The 21,302-nt window shown below is 41.4% G+C and overlaps 1 protein-coding gene across 5 annotated transcripts in view; it reads right to left on the minus strand.

Moving 5' to 3' along the window:
- The window catches only part of LOC121285733 (copine-8), a 755,949-nt gene that overhangs the window by 479,950 nt on the left and 254,697 nt on the right, over positions 1 to 21,302 (minus strand). For 4 of the 5 annotated variants that reach the window (XR_005944761.1, XM_041202466.1, XM_041202465.1 and 1 more), the window contains exon 11: positions 21,022 to 21,097. Coding sequence is in view for 3 of the 5 variants with exons in the window: in XM_041202466.1 (XP_041058400.1) it covers positions 21,022 to 21,097 (76 nt within the window). In the remaining 2 variants the exon portion in view is untranslated. Of the gene's footprint in view, positions 1 to 21,021; positions 21,098 to 21,187; positions 21,263 to 21,302 lie in introns of those variants that run through there. The other variant, XM_041202468.1, reaches the window with a different exon arrangement.

Consider the following 21,302-nt stretch of genomic DNA (forward strand, 5'->3'; position numbering starts at 1 on the left):
CCAAGCGTTTGGTCTTGGTTGGCCCTGTGATCAGAACATCATTTAGGTATACTGCCACGCGAGGAGGTCCTTGCAAAAGACTCTCCATTGTCCTCTAGAAGATAGCGCATGCAGATGATACTCAAAAGGGTAGACGAGTGTACTGATAAAGGCCCTTGTGTGTGATAATAGTCACATATTCTCTTGATGTGTTATCCAGTTCTAATTGTTAGTCAGCATGACTCATAACCAATTTTGTATAGGTCTTGCCTCTAGCCAGGTTTGTGTATAAGTCGGCCATTATTGGAATTGTGTCTAGTTTTGCTGCCTTATTTACAGTCAATTTATTGTCCCCCACAAATGCTTATGGGTTGGTCAGGCTTAACCACTGGAACTATGGGTGATGCCCATTCTGAGAATTGGACAGGTTAAATGATGCCCAGCTTTTCTAACCGGTACAGTTCTGCATTCACCTCCTCCTTCAATGCATAAGGCACAGGTCTGGCCTTAAAGAAACATGGCATTGCCTGAGGATCCACATATATCTAGGCCTGCATGCCTTTTAACTTCCATAATTCATCCCAAAATACACTGTCGAATTTCCTTAGCAGTTCAGGAACTCCTCCTATTTTCAGGTGAAATATCTCAGACCTGTCAAGCTCGATCTTCTGTAACCAGTCTCGGCCTAAAAGACTGGGTCCTTCTCCTTTCATTATCATCACAGGCAGCTGGGCTGTCTGTTGCCTATAAGACACTGGTACTGTGGCGATGCCCTTTATCTGAATAGCTTCTCCAGTGTATGTCTTCAATTTAGCAGTTGTTCACTCCAGGTTTATTGGCTGTCTACCTTCATTAATGTATTTGGAAGTGTGCTCTCCCACCACTGTAGTTGAGGCACCCGTATCCACCTCCACTACTGGTGGCTTCTCGTTAACTTCAATGCAATGAGAAAGGATCTAGCCAGGGTAAAATGGAACCAAAGACTGACAGGAAAATCTGTAATAGGACAATGGGTGATTTCTAAAGAAGAGATGCTTCAGGTACAAGCTATGTACATTCCAACAAGAGCGAAAGGCAGGGGAACCAAAAACAGAGCTCCTTGGATGATGATGGAGACAGAGGTTATGATGAAACAAAAAAAGGAGGGTGCATGATGCATGTCAGGTGAACTCTTCAAGTGAGAACCAGGTCAAACACAATAGGTGAAGAGGGGAGATTAAGAAAAAATAAGACTGGTAAAGAGAGAGTATGAGGAGAGAATGGCAGTCAACATAAAAAGGGAGTCCAAAAGTCTTCTACTAGCATGTAAACAAATAAATGGGTTGTAAGAGGTGGATAGTCCTGATGGCTTACATCCCAGGTTGTTAAAGGAAGCGGGGATGGAGTTAGCAGAAGGGCTTGTCATAATCTTCCAATGTTCCCTCGATATAGGGGAGGCCCCAGAGGATTGGAGAGTGGCAAATATGACACCCTTATTCAAGGAAGGATGTAAGGATAGTCCTAGCATCCACAGTCCTGTTAGATTAACATCAATAGTGTGTAAGATTTTAGAAACGATAATTGGAGACAAAATCAACAGGCTCTTGGAGAGGTTTGAGTTAATAAAGGAGAGCCCGCACAAATTTGTAAAAGGCAGATCGTGCTTGACTAACCTAAATGATTTTTGGTGAAGTAACAGAGGTTGATGAAGAGGTGGATGTTGTCCAAGCGGATTTTAAGAAAGCATTTGACAAAATACCACATTAAAGGCTGGTTAACAAAATTGAGGCTCATGGAATAATGAAATAGTCGGATCAGTGTCCAATTGGGTAAAGAGATGGCTTAAGTACAGAAAATGTTGAGTTGTAATAAATGGTTATTTTTCAGACTGGAGAGTAATAGATAGTGGTGTTCCCCAAGGAGCAGTGCTAGGATCACGGCTTGTTTTGCTGCATATAAGTGACTTGGAACACAGAGTAGAATTTCAAAATTTGCTGATGATACCAAACTTGGAGAAGTAGTGAACAGTGAGGATGGTACGAATCGCCTACAACAGGACATAGGCTAGCAGAATGGGCAGACGAGTGGCAGATGGAATTTATTACAGAGAAGTGTGAGATGAAGCATTTTGGCAGAAGAGATAAGGAGAGACAATATAGACTTAATGTCACAGTTCTAAAGAGTGTGCAGGAACAGAGGGACATGAGGGTACACGTGCATCAATCTTTGAAGGTAGTAAGTCATATTGAAAGAATAGTTAGCAAAGTATATGGGATCTCAGGCTTCATAAATAAAGGCATTGAGTACAAAAGCAATGAAGCTATGCTGAACTTTTATAAAGCTCTGGTTAGGCCCCAGCTAAAGTATTGAGTCTAGTTCTGGTCACCGCTCTTTAGGAAAGATGAGGGTTCTTGAGAGGGTGGAGAAGAGATTTACTAGAATGGCTGCAGGAATGGGGGTTTCTAATTACAAGATTAGATTGGAAAAGCTGGGCATGTTGTCCTTGGAGCAAAGATGATTGAGGGAAAATTTGATATAGATGTACAAGGTTATGACAAGGCTGGATAAGGTAGACTAAGAAAAGCTGTTCCCATTAGTTGATAGTACAAAGACTAGGGGACACAGATTTAAGGTTTTGGGTAAGAGATGCAGGGGGATGTGAGGACAATTTTTTTTTTACCCAGTGAGTGGTAATGACCTGGAACTCACTGGTCACAAAGTTGGTGGGAGTGGAAACAATCTACGGTTTACAAAGGAAATTGAATGGGCACTTGAAGGAAATAAACCTGCAGGGCAATGGGGATAGGAGCAAAGGAATGGGACTGACTGGATTGCTCCGCAGAGAGCTGGCATGAACTCAATGGGCTAAATGGCATCCTTCTGTGCTGTAAGTGACTCTTTGACTGTATAACATTGGGAATCATACAGGGACACGTTACCCATGCATTAGGAGAAGAGGCACAGCCTGTAACAGGTCCACTTCAAGAATAAGCTATTGGGAAGAGAGGGTTATCTCAATTCCAAGATGCCCATCAGCACACTTAATAACTAGCCACTTCCCATAGTTTTGCCACATTTCTAGGTCTGCTGGAAAATGCTTAATTTATACATTTGTCCTTGGATGTAAACTGCTTCAATGTGACCAAGTGAGCGTATGCTCAATAAATGCTGTGGAGACCATCTCGCTTGGTGGGCAGAATTTAGTTCCCCTAACGGGGGTGAGTTTGGATGTGGGAGGGAAATTTGATCAGGCAGAAGGGAGTGGGGTGGTGATTCTGCCACCTCCCTGGCTCCCCCTGATTAAGTCTGGGGCACGAAGGCCCATTCCCAGATGCCAATTAATGCCCACCTAAGGGCCTCACCCCACCCATGGTATTCAACCAGTGGTGGGACACACCATGCGGGGAGACCAACAAGCAAACCCAAGCTCATGTCCAGGAGCGAATCATGAACCCACAATCTTCTAACCTAGAGGGAAGAGTGGTAACCAACTGATCCTGCAGTGAAACACACAGCCTTGATAAGAGAACAAAATTACTGAGTACTACTGAACAATCATGTTCCAGCAAATGTAATCTTCTTTTCCTGATGCTGAGTAGGTAGTAATCATTCAATTTTCTGCTATTTATTGTAATCATTATAAACAGAGAATAATATGGCACAATTATCAAGGTTTCCAGTTATCACTATTGAGCTGTGAAATCCAAAATTTAATTCCCTTGAGTTAGAAGAAATTCAGTATAACTCTGCAAATACCATGGTTGGATTGTGACATGAGCATTTTTTTTTATTTCAATTTTAAAAGTTAATTGAACAAGAGCACGTTCAGCACATTGAGATAACACACCGGTAACTTTCCAAGTGATTTTGCTCATCACATTAAGTTTTGCTCAATGTTTGCACGTTCCATTCTTTGTGTTCAGAAAACCTTATTGCCTAAAAATACATTTGCACCTGAAATTGAGCACACAGTGACGTTCCTGTGTTTTTATCCAGATTCTTGACTAGCATAATGAGCCATGTCTGAAGGATACAGCACTTGTCACCCAGCAGTCTGCCTGTGACCTGATGGCCTAGTCAGAATAAAGGTGGCACAGGGGACTAGCGGGGCCTGAATGCATCAAGGCTGTTGCTAGGATAGCGCACGGAGCAACATGAATAAATTGTTGTAGTCGCAAACAAGCTGCACTCTAAGGGAATGGACTTCTGTTCATAAAAAGGATGATAGGCTGGTGATGGGGAGCATTTAAGACAATGTGGGTGCCAAATTTGTTGACCTAGATCCTGGGGAAGCCTACAATGCAGACGAAGCCTCCCAGCGTACGTTGCCCTGTTCATGGGGAAAGAGGTATAGTGTTTCTTTTGGTCTAGAGCACTTTGGTAACTTGCCATGACAGTGAACTGCAAAGTGGAAGTAATGTCATGTGCTGCAGCTGCACAGGGTCTATTGCATAGACATTAAGGGCCTAGACATTTCTGTCAATGCCTATGTTCAAAGTTTCAGTTGTGACGTACTCAGTGACAGCTTCCTTTGTGAAGTGAAGGTACCCGAGACATTGCTCTTCGCACCCGCCCCCTTACTGACCCCACCTGTCACTTGTTCATTTTGTTCTTTTCAGAATGCTTACCCTTGTTCTGCTATTAACACATTCTGCTTTCTTACCTTTATGCAACCATCAGCAGCTTCTTTAGCCCTTACCACTACCATTAACACTCCCTTAGTCTTTTTTGTCCATGACATCTTAGTCAATCTCTCCTTCGCCCCTGCCTATCGCTGGCCTTCTATCCAGCTCCACCTGCTCCCCGCCCCCCCCTTAAACACTATAAATGTCATTTCATTTCTACTTTTCTTTAGCTCTGAAGAAGGGTCATACAGACTCGAAACGTTAACTCTGTTTCTCTCCCCACAGATGCTGTCAGACCTGCTGAGTTTTTCCAACATTTTCTGTTTTTATTTCTATCTCTACATTGCTGCGGTAGCCCATGCTACTCTCATATTGGTTATTACAGATCATGTGATCTTGCCTAACAAGTATTATTCTTAAAGGTATATTACATACTAAATAAAACCATAGTTACTACAGCCTTAAATAGAACTTTTAAGTATCTTTCCTGCCTGTTAGTGCCATAAGTTGCACAGCAAGCGATAACAATGCCGGAGCCAACCAACATGACAAAGAATCCAAGGACCAGTGAAGGACCCTTACACATTGTTTTGCATATATCTACACATGCCCTGAATGACAATGAAGCAGCCCTAATCCAATATAAGAGATAGCACGATTCTAGCGTGTACTCAGCAAATGTATGACTGTAATAAAATAAAAGCTAAAATAGAGGTAACATTAAAGAAATAAAGTTATGTTTCCAAAAATGGAATTTTATTATGGAGAAATTTTACATATATAAAATGAGTTTCTCAAGGTCAGTGAGGGTGTTTAGCAGTGATTGTGAATTTAATATGCCGTTAAAAAACAGTTACACCACATTCAACTAGATATAACTTTTTCAATAGTTTTTATAGTGAGAATAACAGTGCAGAAGTGGAATTCTCACCAAAACATGACTGCAAAGGAGTTTGCACTTTGAACCTCTAACAGGGGAGGCAGTGGCCTAATGGTATTGTCACTGGACTAGCAATCCAGAGACCCAGTTCCAGGTTCGAATCCCATCATGGCAGACGGTGGAATCTGAAGTTGATAAAAGTCTTGAATTAAGAGTCTAATAATGACCATGAAACCATTGTTGACTGTCGTAAAAACCCATGTGGTTCACTAATGTCCTTTAGCGAAGGAAATCTGCTATCCTTACCTGGTCTGGCCTAGATGTAATTCCACATCCACAGCAATGTAGTTGACTCTTAAATAGTCTAGGAAGCCAGTTTCTCAAGGGCAACTAGGAATGAGCAATAAATGCTGGCCTAGCCAGTGACATCCCATGTCTAAATAAAAGAAAAGCACACCCTGTGAAGGAGCATCCGTTCACTGACAGCAGGTTCTGGATTTCTGCATTGCACATTTCTGGACACTGGAAGTTGCTGCCTGTTTTGGTGAAGTAATGTTGACAGTTTTGCTGTCATTATCACCAGAAAATATGGGCTATAGATTCCATAGCTGCTGCAGCCAAGGAATGAGCAGTGTAAACTTACAATTTAACATTTCTGACACAGAGCAACCAGAGTGCACATTGGGAATTCGAGCAGGGAGACCTGCAAAATTCAGCAACCGACAAAATTTTCATTTTAATGGCCAGGACGCCGAGAGAACTCACTGTTTTTCTTCAAACATTTCCAGAGAATTTTTAATGTTTACCTCAGTGTTAGCTCAGATTACATGTTCAAGTTCTGGAATGGGGTTAGATTCCACAACCTTCAGAGGTAGCAGCAAGCCTCTATGTGGAGTGAAGCAAGACAGTAGTTTTATATATAATGATGCTCCAAAGAAATTATCAGTGATGGCTGCTATTGGTGTTGCAGGTGATGTGATGCCATACTGATTACACGGTGTATCTGTTATTGCTGTGACCAGCTGTTAAAGGTGGTATCACCTCATACTGAGCATGAGTACCAGTTACTGTGATCAGTCACTATAGGTGGTGTGACTCCATGCCGAGTGCCAGAAGGCAAAAAATATCATATTAAATTCTATGCACAGACTAAACTGCTGAACAAATTTATTAATAAATAAAATGATTTGCAGCAGCATTAAATAAGTAAAGCATACTACACAAAAATATTAAGCTGGGTTAGCTAGTTTAAACAATCTGCTGCCAATGTGATAATATATAGGATGCTTAATTTTTTTAATAATAGGAGAGGGAGAATGAAACAGGCTTGGTAAACTCATTGTTTAGAGTTGTTCTCATGCTTACACAATAGATATTCCACCTTTTTTGTTTTAGTAGCCAAGTTTAAGCAATAATTTTGCACCTTTATTAAAAATCAAACTAGCATTAATCTCAGCAATTTAGCTGTGGAGATCACTCAGTAAAACACCAGAAGAGATAATTTCCTCCAATAATTTTCCAAAAATGTCTAAAGTCAATAGAAAGGATGAAGGAATGAAAATGGATCACCGAAGGGTAAAGCTGAAACTGCAGAAAACTAAAAGTAGAAGTCAAAGCTGGATGACAGAAGAGCACCAAGAAATCATGCATAAAACAAGCAAAACCAACTCAAATGTGAATATTTATTCAGTAAAATTCATATTAGGAGCATATTTGGCAAATGCTTAGCTCTAAATAACAATGAATTACATTGTGGGGCAGAGTCATTAAAAAATAATAGCCATAAGGATAAAAATACTAATATAGTATTATTCTCAGTTATCCATCCACTCAGCCAGCTGGATTGAATAAAGCTTCAGCTTTGATCTGCTGTACTCCACAGCTTCTAAGGTTCCTGCTATTACAATCTTTCAAAAGAGCTATTGTTGTGTTGCACTGAGTCAAAAGTCTCTGATTTTCAGAGCTGCACTCTCAAAGCTTTTTTTTTAAACTGCATAAAATGTCTGCATCCTCCATGAAATGTCTCCACGACAATTAGATTTCCTCCTGTCTTATCCAACATCACAACTCTAGATGCTCTGCTTTACCTCCATCTAAAACAAAATAAGTATTTTAAGCATATTTATATTGAAGCTAATATAGTGGGGTTCACTTAATCACAACAAATATAGTATCACCATGGCATTTGGATAATAACAGTTAGTATAGTACAATAATAAAGGTCCACAGAGATATTCAGATCGAATTGGAAAATATGCCACCTTTCAGAAACTGAAAAGATAGCTGGTATTTATTAAACCCTGACTTTTCAATTAGACAAGATTATAAAACAAAAGTAGCAATGGTGTTTATCAACAGACAATAAGAAACATGAGCATATAAACCTGGAAAATTACAAAATAATAGCTCACAAATATTTTTCAGAGTCTGGTCCCCAGCAAAGAGCCTTGCCCACCTGCTCACTGGGGTACAAACCAGAAATCTGGGCACACATTGCCCATGATTTTCTGACCATTCATTCTAATTGTCGATGCTCGTAAAGATAAATTAGCTCAGCAATTGTATTTTTTTTTATTTGTTGAAGGAATGTGGGCATTTCTGCCAAGGCCAGCGTTTATTGCTCATGCTTAATTACCAGTGAGAAGATGGTGGTGAGTTACCTCTTTGAACGCTACAGTCCCTGAGTGTAGCTACAGCCACAGTGCAGTTAGAGAGGGAGTTCCAGGATTTTGATCGAATGATAATGAAGGAACAGTGATATATTTCCAAGTCACCAGGATGGTGAGTGATTTAAAGGGGAGTTTGCAGGTGATGGTGTTCCCTTGCCCTTAGTGCTCTTGTCTTCTAGGTGGTGGAGGTGGTGGCTTTGGTAGGTGCTGTCAAAGGAGTCTTGGCAAATTGCTGCATTGCATCTTGTATATGTTACACACTGCCGCCACTGTGTGGTGATGGAGGAGGAAGTGAGTGTATAAGGTGGTGGATGGGGTGTTGATCAAGCCAGCTGCTTTACCCTTGATGGCGTTCAGCTTCTTGACTGTTGTTGGAGCTGCACTCATCAAGGCAAGCGGTGAACATTCCATCACACTCCTGCCTTGTGCCTTGTATCTTGTGGATGGTGGACATGCAGACTTTGAGCTACTCATCACAGAATTCCTAACCTCTGACCTGCTCTTATAGTCACAGTATTTATTTGGCTGGTCCAGTTAAGTTTCCAGTCAATGATGGCACCCCGGATGCTGAAGATGGAAGGTTCAGTGATGGTAATGCTGTTGAATGTCATGCAGAGATGGTTAGATTCTCTCCTGCTGGAAATGGTCATTGCCTACCATTTATGTGGTGCAAATATTACATGCCTCTTATCAGCCCAGGCGTGACTGTTGTCCAGGTCTTCTTGTAAGTAGGCATGGAGTGCTTCAGTAGCTGCAGGGTTATGAATAGTACTGAACACTGTGCAATCATCCGCAAACATCTCCCCTTCTGACCTTATGATGAAGGGAAGGATATTAATGAAGCAGCTGATGGATGGGCCTAGGACACTACCCTGAGGAGCTCTTGCAACAATGTCTGGTAGCTGAGACGATTGGCCTCTGACAACCACAACCATTTTACTTTATGCTAAGTACAGCTCCAGCCAGTTCCATTTACTTCAATTTTTCCAGGACACCTTGATGTCACACTCAGTCAAATGCTGCCTTGATGTCAAGGAAATTCACTCCTACATCACCTGTGGAATTCAGCTCTTTTGTTCATGTTAGGACTAGGATGTAATGAAATCTGGAGCTGAATGGTCCTGGCAGAACCCAAACTGAGCATTGATGAACAGGTCATTGGTGATTAAGAGCTGCTTGATAGCAATATTAATGACAACTTCCATCACAGTGACAGTAGACTGAGAGGGCAGTAATTGACTAGATTGGATTTGTCCCGTTTTTTGTGGACGTACCTGGACAATTTTACACTTTGTCAGGTAGATGTAGCTATACTGAAACAGATTAGCTAGGTGTACTGGAGCAGAAGCCCTAAATTTTTGCTCTCAGGTTGGCAGTGCGGAGGCAGGACAATTCCCAGCAAATATATCAATGATTTGGATGTGGGGACGAAATGTAATATTTTCAAGGTCGCAGATGATACAAAGCTGGGAGGAATGTGTGTTTTGAGGAAGATGTAAAGTGGCTACAGGAGGATTTGGGCAGATTTAGTGAGTGGGTAAGAACATGGCAGATGGAATATAATGCGGAAAAATGTGAGGTTATCCAGTTTGGTAGAAGGAACAGATGTGCAGAGTATTTCCTAAACAGTAAGAGATAAGAAGTGTAGATGTACAAAGGGACCCGGGTGTCCTCGTCAATAAGTCACTGAAGGCTAACATGCAGGTGCTGCAAGCAATTAGGAAGGCTGACGGAATGTTAGCCTTTATCACAAGAGGATTTAAGTACAGGAGCAGTGAAGTTTTGCTTCAATTGTATAGAAGCTTGGTTAGACTGCACCTGAAGTACTGTGTGCAATTTTAGTCCCCTTACCTCAGGAAGGATATTTTTGCCATAGAGGGAGTGCAACGAAGGTTCACCAGACTTATTCTGGGGATTGCAGGACTGTGTTATGAGGGACATTAGGCAATCTGAGCCTGTATTCTCTAGAGTTTTGAAGAATGAGAGGTGATCTCAATGAAACCCAGAACATACTTAAACGAATAGACAAGGTAGATGCAGGGAAGATGTTTCCCCTGGTTGGGGAGTCTAGGACCAGGGGACACAATTTCAAAATAAGGGAAAGCCACTCAGGAACAAAACGAGGAGAAATTTCTTTGCTCAGAGGGTTGTGAATTTTTGGAATTCTCTACCCCGGAGGGCCGTGGAAGCTCAGTCATTGAGTACGTATAGAGATTGATAGATTTCTGGTTAACAATAACTTAAAGGGTTTTGGGGATAGAGTGGGTAAAAGGCATTGCAGTGTTCCATCAGCCATGATCGTATTGAATGGCGGAGCAGGCTTTTCGGGCTCATTGGCCTTCTCCTGTTCTTGTTTTCCTATAAAAACAAGTACTGGAATTCATAGACCCCTTGCAAAGTCTTTATAAGCACTTGGAGCTGTCAATCACATTGTGACCTGACAGTAATCCCACCGTGGCAATGAGAGGTTGTGAAATCAGTCATGTAGCGCTAATCCTATAATGATAACCCTTAGATTGTTTTTAAATAGATAGTGAAATAGCAAGCATCGTTTTTTTAACACTGCAGACAATTTTTTGAAATATTTAAAGGGCAGGAAATTTAAATGCCTTGATAGCTCCCTTTGACAGCTCCGTTGACAACTCCTTTTGACAGTTCCCTGAACAGTCCCAATGAGCTTGACAGTTCCATTGAGTTTATGCATTTTTCACACAGCTCATATCTACTTGCAACATCCCAAAGGGTACCTTGCCTCTCCCAAAGTGCACCTTACATCTCCCAAAGGGGTATTGGGACCATATCCGAAAGGGTACCATACCTCTCCAAAACGGTACCTTACCTTCTCCTACCAGTCTAAGCTGCACAAGTCATGTTTTGGGTATCCAGCTCGTGAAAATCAGATCAGCCTGGGGCAGCTTTAACATGTTCAGTTGTCTCTGTGAACCACGGATGTGCAATTTAGAACCCACCTCCATTCCCTGCGAAAATGGTAGGTGCCATGTTCGGGGTGGGACTTCCGGATCCAGGCCACCACCACCATTTTTGTAATGATGGAGATTCAGACCCAAGTCTTCAGCTCTACAGCCAGGACATTGTCAGAATCCATGCCTTTGCTCTACTCAGTGCACTCAGCCCTTTTTTGATTGTGTGAATCGACCTAGTTTCAGACTGGCATCTCTGAGCCTGGGAACCTCAGGAAGATACCGAGATGGATCATCCAATTGACATTTCCAACTGAAGGTGGTTACAATTGCATCAGCCTTGTCTTTCGCATTGACATGCTGAACTCTGCCATCATTGAGGATGGGGCTCTTGATGGAGCCTCCTCCTGTTAGTTGTTTAATTGTCCAATATCATTTACAACCAGATGTGGCAGGACTGCAGAGCTTTGATCTGATCCATTAGTTATGGGATCACTTAGCTCTGTCTACATAATGCTGCTTCCACTGTTTAGCATGCATGTAGCCCTGTGTTGTAGCTTCACCAGGTTGGCACCTTATTTTTAGGTAGAGTGGCTCTCAGTGTCGCATCCCCATGCCCATCCCACCTCCTCCACCTCCACAGCTTCCAGTGTGAGGTCCCTCAAACAGGCACAGGGTGCCTTTGAACAAGGGAACTCTCCCCAACCCCCACCACTCCCTTACCCATAGGCCTTTAGTTTCCCCACAGGACAAGTACCCTGCCCACCGCTGGTTGAATACCAGCAGCGGCAGGGTGAAGTCCTTAAGTGGCCATTAATTGCCCACTTAGGAGCCTTAATTGGCATCAGGTGGGAAGGCTGCCTGTAAGCCTTCCCATCCTGCACCCTTCCGCCCATTCAAATCAGCTCCTTCCCTGCCTCAGCATTCACCTCTGGGGAAATGGGGTTAGCATTAAATTCCATCCAATATTTTCATTGTCATTGAAGGGCACAGAAGAGATCAAGGTGTAATTATAGGATTATTTCACTGTAAAAGGACTGGAGGTTCAGAGTACTAAGGGTGTGCAATCTGAAGAAAGTTAATAAGTATACAATGTATCTAGTGTTTGATCATGAGTGAAGGAGGACATTAATATGTAGAAAGAAAGGACAGAGCCCTGGCGACTCTTGAATTAATGGGAAATGAACTATCAGTCAAATCTAACAAATGGAAGGAAGCTAGCTAACCATGAACAATACTTGGGTGCAAAGCAACTTATTAAAGAAATATACAATGCCAGATTCTGTCAAAAGTTTTCCTAAGTAATAATCGATGATTCACTAAAATATTCAAAAGCAGATTTCAGGATTTATGCTTTGCTGTTTTCCAAGAATAGAACACCACATGGTGAGAGTGTGGCATGAAAAATCTTGGTGTAATTTTATAGTCTGGTATTTATCTCACACTACAGCCCAGTCTGATTCTGTCCTCAGAACATGCCCTTGCTGAGTTTCCTTTCTGGAAACAAGGCATTTGCCTCAGTTTAAACAAATGTGCTAGGCCATTTGTTTTTGATCTATTTCGTGATACCAGGATAAAATTTACACTAACAAAAAAGGAATCCTCAGTTTAATTTTTAATCTCGAAGAAAGTGGTGGTTTTGGTAAACCAGAAAATTAAGGACTTTTTCTGGACCTGGCATATTAACTTAATGGATTTCTTCAAAGATTGGTAGTGCATTACTTAATGGATACTTCTGAAAAAAATTTCAGAACTATTTTGAGCAGTTTAATCGATTACATGTCCTTTCTCCCTCGTAAATTTGCATACAACCAAGTTACAATTACTAAATTTGCATTAAAGAAGCTATAGTGCTATTAATATCACAAAGATGCAATCAGGCAAAGATGGACACCGAATCAAAGGAGAAGACATTAGGAGATGTGACCAAAAGTTCGGTCAAATGGGTGGTTTTAAGAAGGCTTTAAAGGCAGTGGGGGCATGGAGGTTTTGGAGTGGGAATCCCAGAGTTTAAAGCTTAGGTGGCTGAAGAACTATCTGCCAATGATGGGTGATGCACAAAGGCCAGTCTATGGAGCAAAGAGTATGAGAGTGCTATAGAGTTGGTGGAGGTTACAGGGTTAGAAATGAGGGTGAACTTCAGGAATTTAAAGACAAAAAAGGTGAGTATTTTAAATTAGAGACATTAGGAAACCAGAAGCCAGCATAGGCCAGTCAGCAAAGACGTGGTACTACAGCTGGCCCTGGTGCAAAGTAGGGAATGGACTGCACAATTCTGGATGAGCTTAAGGTTACAGAGGGTAGAGGGTGGAAAGCCATCCTCGAAACCATTGGCAGTTTGGAAGTGACAAATGTACAAACCAGGTCTTCACTGATAGAAGCTAAGACTTAGGCAGGGCCAGGTGAAGGCAATGTTGTGGAAGTGAATCTCTTTGTGATGCAGATTACATGGTGATTGTAAACTCAGCTGGTCAAAAGGGATGCAAAGATTGCAAACAGTCTGGTCCACTTGGAGATGATGACCGGTGAAGGGTATGAAATCAGTGGGGAGCAAATAAAGTTTATCAGATTGGTTGTATGTATTATAAATGTTATATATTATCAGAAACATTATACCATGAAATGTGCAGTTGTGTCCCTCTACAAATATGCAGGTTAATTGTTAAATAAATATTGGATTTATACAGAGGTCAAGTAAGAAATGGCACCTGCTAGGTAAATGTTAGGCAAGTTGCTACAGATGCCAATAAAGGGACTGCAGAAATCCTGGCAACAATAATGTGCTCCCATAGAGCTTTTTTGTATTTCTTTGCATGTTGTTTTGAACTGCAATACAGTATTCAGTTTGACACTTGTAACACAGAGATGTGATGGATGAAATACGCATGCAATATGTACAATTTTTATAATAAAATTTTAATAAATATAGATGGATGTAGATATATACTGGAAGACTGTTGATTCGATGTGACTGCTTGATGAGATTAATAAGGCTGACCATTATCGGAGGGACAGGTGGTTTCTGGAGGAGTACAATGCAGATTGAAGGTCTACAAAACACAAAGATGGATTCTGTGGTGAGGAAGATTTGACGATTTATGTAACAGCCTGGGACCCTTCTAGGGAAATAGGGCGTTAAAAGGTTTATTTACTAACTGTTGATGACCCATGTCAGCATGTGTAATCTAAGAGATGACAACAATTAGAAAAAATATTACAGGTAGCCATATTTGAAAGGCTACATTACAGCTCAATAGTATTTGTTCTGAATTTAATTAACTCTTATTGAAAAACGAATCGAATAACTGGGCAGGTGATGTTAAAAATAAAATCACTAGTTCATAAGGGGGTAGTTTGACTGTTATCATAAGGGTAAATGACAGACATAAATAGGATGGAATATTATTAAAAGTTTCAATTTATATGCATACTTTGGGATTGAAGTATTTTACTGGGTATAAAGGATGGTAATTATTTCTTTATACTTAATGCAATATTGGACGTCTTGATAAAGAGAAAAAGATGTTCACCGGGATTGAAACTTAATCGCCTTCATCACAATCTATAGCATACCCATCTACAATGAAATATCAAAATTCTTAAATCTGCATGCATATTTCATGTTGTCAAATTTTCCTATTATAAATTCCTGTGGCCATACATAGAATGGAAATTGCCTATGTAACCATCTCATGCTGTATTTATACCTTCAAGCAGCAGACAGTCCAGTAACTCAGTTTCACATTTCCCAGCCTGTACAACAAATAAATTTCTATTTCCCAAAATATTTTGTTATTTAACTATAAATTATGTAAATTTAGGGCAATATTTATGGGCTGGATTTTATATCCAGCAAGCGGGTGCAGTGCACTGGCGGACGCGATGCAGAAGCTGTCAACTAGTCCCATGGCCTCACAGCAATTTAACATTCGGCAGGATGTTAATTACCTTGAAGCAGGATTTCCGGCCTCATCTGGGGAGGAAGTCCTGCTTCAGAGGACTGTTGGCCAATCAGATGACCAGGAGCTCTTTGGTCCCGACAGCTTCACTGGGAGCTTTGGCCATTGCTGGGACTGCATCTAGTCCTCAACATCATTCGTCACTGGAGCTGGGTGCAAGGTAATTGAGTGGGGCAGACGGGGATATTGCTGGCACCAGGCTGGCATGCCCTGGTGAAGGGGGCAATGGGAATTGGGGGTTGGGGTGGACAGGCAGGGAGGAGTGGAAATGTGGGAGTGCCTGCAGCTGGATGGTTGGCCTCTGGTTGAAACAGGAAATGCATAAAGGAGGCATGACCCCCCACCCCCCACTTTTTTCCCACCCAAAAACCAAGCGATGTTACCTGAATTTCTGACCTGCTGCCTCAGCCCATAAAATAGCGGCCATTAATTGGCTATTTAAGGGCCTCAGTTGGCACAGGGGTGAGTGGGCTGCGACTCCTCCCCCACCACTCATAAAATTCCATAGGGGGCAGCCGTGGAAGGGTAGGTGGCAGGAAAAGCGCCCACAGCATTTTATGGGACCTTCCTGCCTGTAAACTCACCTGCAGGAGAGTGTAAAATTCTGCCCCATAACTTTAAAATGGTGGCTGAACTTCTTATGCACCCAGTTAACCCCTGAACTCTAACCCTTCTACCCTGAAGGCCACACTCTTCTTAACTTCCCTTGTAAAATGTTCTTGGATACCTATGAGTAATATATGAATTGGCTTATGTCTACGTGAGCTTCCTTCAACTTTGTCTATTATAAATTTCTATTTTGATATCCACAATAGAAACTACCTATGCAGATGTTTGCTACTGTTTTTTTACACCCTTCGGCATAGTGCCTTAGCTTTGTATTTCCCAGCTCTGCTGTCTGCAGGGAACTCCAGTACTTCAGAAAAACGTGTGCTCTAAAGGCCGAGGGTGGAATTTTCCACTCCCATTGGCGTCAGGCATGTTTGGCGGTGTGAGCAGACAATATGGCAAGAAGGCCAAAAATTGGCTTTACGGCGTAATGAAACTAGTTTGCGATCATCTGCTCCACCCGTCAATGGCGGGCTGCGTTTCCCACCTCCACACATTGGGAACCTAATTTCGATACTTTAGCATCTCATTATAAGCCTTGCTTGCCAGAATTAACCCCCCACGCTGGATCATCTGGGCACGTCAGCTGCATTTCACAACTATAAATAAGCAACGTGCACCTGGCGAGCTACACTTTACTCGTGACTTTGAGGTTTGTTGCCTACCTTGCTTCAATCAGCACTCAAAGTCGTCAATGCTAGGCTTTGAAGGCAGCACCACATCACTTTTAGGGGGCCTCTCAGGCAGGTGTCTACCTACAAGACCAGCTGTAAGGCTGGGGTAGCTTTTCAACGTCTACAGGGTTAGGACTTTCTTGGGGAAGGGGGAGAATTGGCCTCAGGCAAAGGAAGAGGCTGTAGGGTAAGGACTGCACTGGGGAAGGAAGGTAGCTCAGGGTGTGTGTGGGGGCACATGTTGAACTGTGCAAGTGGCCTCAAGATGGTGAGGCTGAGGAGGCAGTCTCCAGAGGGCATGAGGCCAGATAGAGATGTGAGCATGTGTGAGAGTGGTGATGTCCCTTGAACTGGCAGTGAGTGAAATGCCAGTGAATGTGTGATGGCCTTGTGAGTGAGAGAGTTTGTGACGAGATCGTTGTTTTACCCTGGCGGCATAAATGAAATCATTCATCCTCTTTCTGCACTGGATAGCCAACCTCATCTGTACAGCATTGGCATTGACCACCATTGCCACTGCCTCCCAAACCGGAGTGCTGAGATTGCTAGATCTCCTGCAGCCAGAGTGGGTGTGGAGGACATCATGGCGGGCCTCCAGAAGGCATTCCAATGATGGGTCACTGAACACTTCTTGGCTTTCAGGGTCATGTATTCATTGGAGCAGTCCTAGACTGCAAGCATTGCAAACTGTGCACATGGCTGCAGTTAGATTTGGCACCCGGAGTGAGGAAACGGTGAGGTAACGGCGTGGTGGGAGATTCAGAGCCCACCCTCCAGTGATATGGTGTGTTTCGTGTGGCTGCATAATTAATGAGGCGGGAAGCAGATGATACAGCACAAAAACCTGCCATTGCGGCCGGCAGGTAAAATGTCATTTTTCACATCCACTTCCATGCTTAGTGCAAATCTGGGACGATTCCACCCTGAATGTATGACTTTAAAATAGGAACATATAAAATTATATGGGGAGGAAATTCCTCACAGGTAGTAGCGCAAAAATGTATTATCACAGCAGCCACCCTATATTGAGCCAATGGAACTGAATATCAATGGGGCTTATAACTCGCAATCAATGCAATGCAGCCAATTTTGCACTCACATCCAAGAGCAATTTTTACCCCATTTGTCCCATTAGCTCCTGCCAAGTAACTCCAGTTCGCTTGACAGTATATTTGGCTTCAACTTCCATTCACATAGGAAAAGTCTAGCATTTAAAACTTTACCCATTATAAACTCCTAGCTTCGTATTTTAATGGAAACTATGTAAACTTATCACGCTTTAATTAAGCCCTCCCTCTGGTTTCATGCACTGTAACACCACCACTGGTGGGAGGATATAATTACAATGTAAAAACTTTATAAATGCTGATACAGGAATTTATAATGGTAGCAAAAAGAACGTCACGTCATGTGTGCTCTGCCCGAAGGTAGGTCCTTCACTCATTGCCTGATGCTTTGTCCTGAGCCCTTTTCATGGCAGCTTTTGTCCGTTGTGGTTTGCCATCGCCATCCACGCTCAGGGGCGAGGGAGGAGGCAGGTCCCAAGCCGGAATGGGAATCGACCCCATGCTGTTGGTGTCATTCTGAACCACATGCTAGCCATCTAGCCAACTGAACTAACCAGACCCCCACAAAAAAAACAAATAGCACAATGTAAATGGGGACTGAATTACTTTTAATTATTCCTTGTCCTCTAAGACCACTACATTTGTAGTATAGAATTGGTCTTGATTCCTGTGTGCAACACCAGGGGAAAGCAACAAGTATATTAATTATATAGAATATCATTTTAACTATATAGCTATGTATTGTAGCATCTGACTACTACTTTCAAAAAACAAAATTTCTAATTTGCCTTCACTTGGAATATATCAGAATGCTTGCCCATCACTGGAAGCTGGAATTCAAAAATTGCAACACACAAACATCTTTATTGTTATCAAGAAAGAAGGAAACCAACCTCTTTACACATCTCTCAGCATGTCACATGCAACAAACTATTATTACATGCAATGATTATAAATGGGCAATACAACAACCACATTGCGCATAGCAAGATCCCATAAAGTGGAATGATTTGGCAGTTATTCTGGATTGTTTTTAGTAGTATTGGTTGACATGAGTCAAGCCATTAGGAAAAATGCCTGCTTTTTATTATCCTGAGTATCTCCAAAAACTATCAGACAGGGTCCTCACTTAAACTTGATAGCCGTGCGCAAATAACATTTTTCGCTTTTTATGATTTGTAGTGTAAAATGATGATTTTGAGATTCAGTACTCCCAGTGGGTGAGATAGAGGGGCAGGGGAAGCAGATGTGTGGGATAAATTAAGAAATTGCTCCTGCATTTTTCTACAGTGATTCCATTTTGAAAGTAATTCAGTGGTTATGAAGTGCTTTGGTATTTGCTGAAAATGTGACAAATGACTATATAAATGCAAGTTTTTTCTTTAAAAGCATTCCTTTTTTATTTCTCCACTAAAAGATGAATCCAAATGTTCAGCTGTTGTTGCAAACATCTATAATTTGTTCTGCTTCTGAAAGCAAAATTCTATATAAAAATGGCCAGATTCTATATTTAAAAGTTTCCACTAACTGATTTGACCGGACAATGATAGTTTACACAAAATCATTCGAAGTATGTACCATTTGGTGACAATACCTTATCAGTTTCATTCCCTGGTAAAGCATTACCTACATCCAACAAACTGTACATTATAAAACAGATTACACCACAAGTGCAGGCACATGGCAAATAACATCTGCTTGGGTAGATATTTAATGACATTGGTGTAAAGCTTGAGGGTGTAACAGCACTTTTACCTCATGAAATATGCAAAGCTGATCTAACTGGCAATGTCTGTAAGTTCATAACTCATCCTTCAGGCTTCCTCATGTGTCACCCTATGGATTCCAGTGTGTACCAGCTCTCCCAGTTGACATCTGCACTGTTATCAACATAAGATTAACCAGCCGCTAAGTAACTACCCTAAGGTAACTCCAAAAACATGGCTCTTAACCCAAAAAAGTTTATTTTTTAAACAACAGATCTCAGTGCACACCAAAACAGGGGTTTTAACCTACATTGTCCCATGCAGAACTTAAAAAAGAACATACCCTCTTTCTTTACAGTGGTGCAGACAATGCCAGTCTAGACACAGTTAGCATGATAAGTGAGACATGTGATGAAATCAGAGCTGGCAATCCTATCTCAGTGGGGAGGAGAACTGAGGTAATGAGTCGCATTTCTTTATCCCTCTGCGCTGTATTTGGGGAAAGCTGACTGCTCAGATTCAGAGCAAAGGGAAATAACCCACATTTTCATCAGTGCTTTTGGAGGCAGTGACACTCCAATACCAAAACAAATGCCATTTGACACTTTACATGATTGTGGTCTGGAGGCAATTGAGAACAAATGTGATTGAATCTGCCATTCTTCAGTGGGATTGCTGCTAATCTCAAACTTCATTATTTTTTACCTGCAGACAGATCTCACAGCTACCAGCAACGGAATTCAAAACAACGAACTGAATTAAGATGGAAAAATGACGAGATTTAAGAATAGTCCAATGTCATATCTCATCTACACAATGAACAAACTCTAATAACTGTTAGACATTGAACCTTGATAATATAAAGCCCCTAATCTGATGGATCAGTACGTTACTCTACTGGTTCTTTCTACCGTTTTTGTATTTTGTATTGTGCTTTGAAGGGAGCTTGCATGAATTCAGTCCTTGGCCGCAACAGAAGTTGATTTTTAAATGAATAAACCTTTGAATTGAAATTGAAATTACAGCAGCCAACAATGACCTGAGTGCCTTGTTCAGGCCATGCTAGATGAATCTACCTAGACTTCACCAACCATTAGGGAAAGCTCAGGGAAAATAAAGTTTTAAATTGAGATTTTCTGACTCCATTGGTGTAGAACTTGCTTAATGTAAATGAGATGAATTCAACAACAACAGCAAGACTGTTTCAAGTTAGGGCTTTTCTCCAATGGAATAGGCAAGGTTAATTATGGGAGGATGTTGAGGCTTCAAAATTAAGTAAGGCTTTGGAAGGGGCGATTGTGAAGGTTTGTTTCCATTGTTTGGCAAATGAGTTACAAAGGGCACAGCCTGAAGATTATCTCAACAGCAAAGGGGAATAAAAAGGACTTCACTACTTTGAAAGAGCATAGAGGTGCCCAGTACAAGTAATTTCAAGTTATGATGAATATAAATTCTGAAGAAAGGTTAAAGAAGTTGGGCATTCTTTTGGGAAGGGAGAGGAATTTTCAAGGGGATTTAACTGAAGTGTTCAAGATCATGAGGGAATTGATAAAGCTGGTTCAAGCAAATGTAGAAAAGGGTTCAAATAGCTAGGACAGAAATGAAAATTGAGTAAGTTAATAATAAGAAAGGAAGTTAGGTAAAATCTTTTGATCTAACAAGATAATAGACTTGTCAAATAAATTACCAGAGGCTACTTCAGTAAGCAGCATTAATGGTGAACATGCAGTTTTGGAGAAATAAAGAATTGGAGGCTATTGTTAGGCAGCAGATATGTGGATTGATAAAAAATGAATGTTTCTCCTGTACCAAAAAAGTTTTTGTTATTTGTCGTATTTAAATTAACATAATTATTCATCATTAATCCACAGTGAAAACAAACACAATTGGTTGGCACCAGCACAATATTCTAATCCAATTATTTTAATCAGTAAACAAAAAGCAAGAACTTACCTCATATACATTGAACTGTGATTGTCCCCTGGAAAGTTCTCTGTAATTTGTGGTGAATTCCCCAATAAAATCATGGCTGCACATCAAAAACACAATGTGATGTCAAACTTTGCTCACATAGCAAAAACAGCCATATAACCAATAAATGCAAACAAGCACTACTAACCATACTGAATAATGTGCTGTCGGCCAAGAACTAGGGACAAGAAATGCTTCAGCCGAGTGAATAAGAAAACTCAATAGCTCTTTTCTTTGTGTGGATAACTGAAAGTTTGCAATTG

The sequence above is a fragment of the Carcharodon carcharias genome, chromosome 13, assembly GCF_017639515.1.
Source record: "Carcharodon carcharias isolate sCarCar2 chromosome 13, sCarCar2.pri, whole genome shotgun sequence".
Taxonomy (NCBI): Eukaryota; Metazoa; Chordata; class Chondrichthyes; order Lamniformes; family Lamnidae; genus Carcharodon; species Carcharodon carcharias.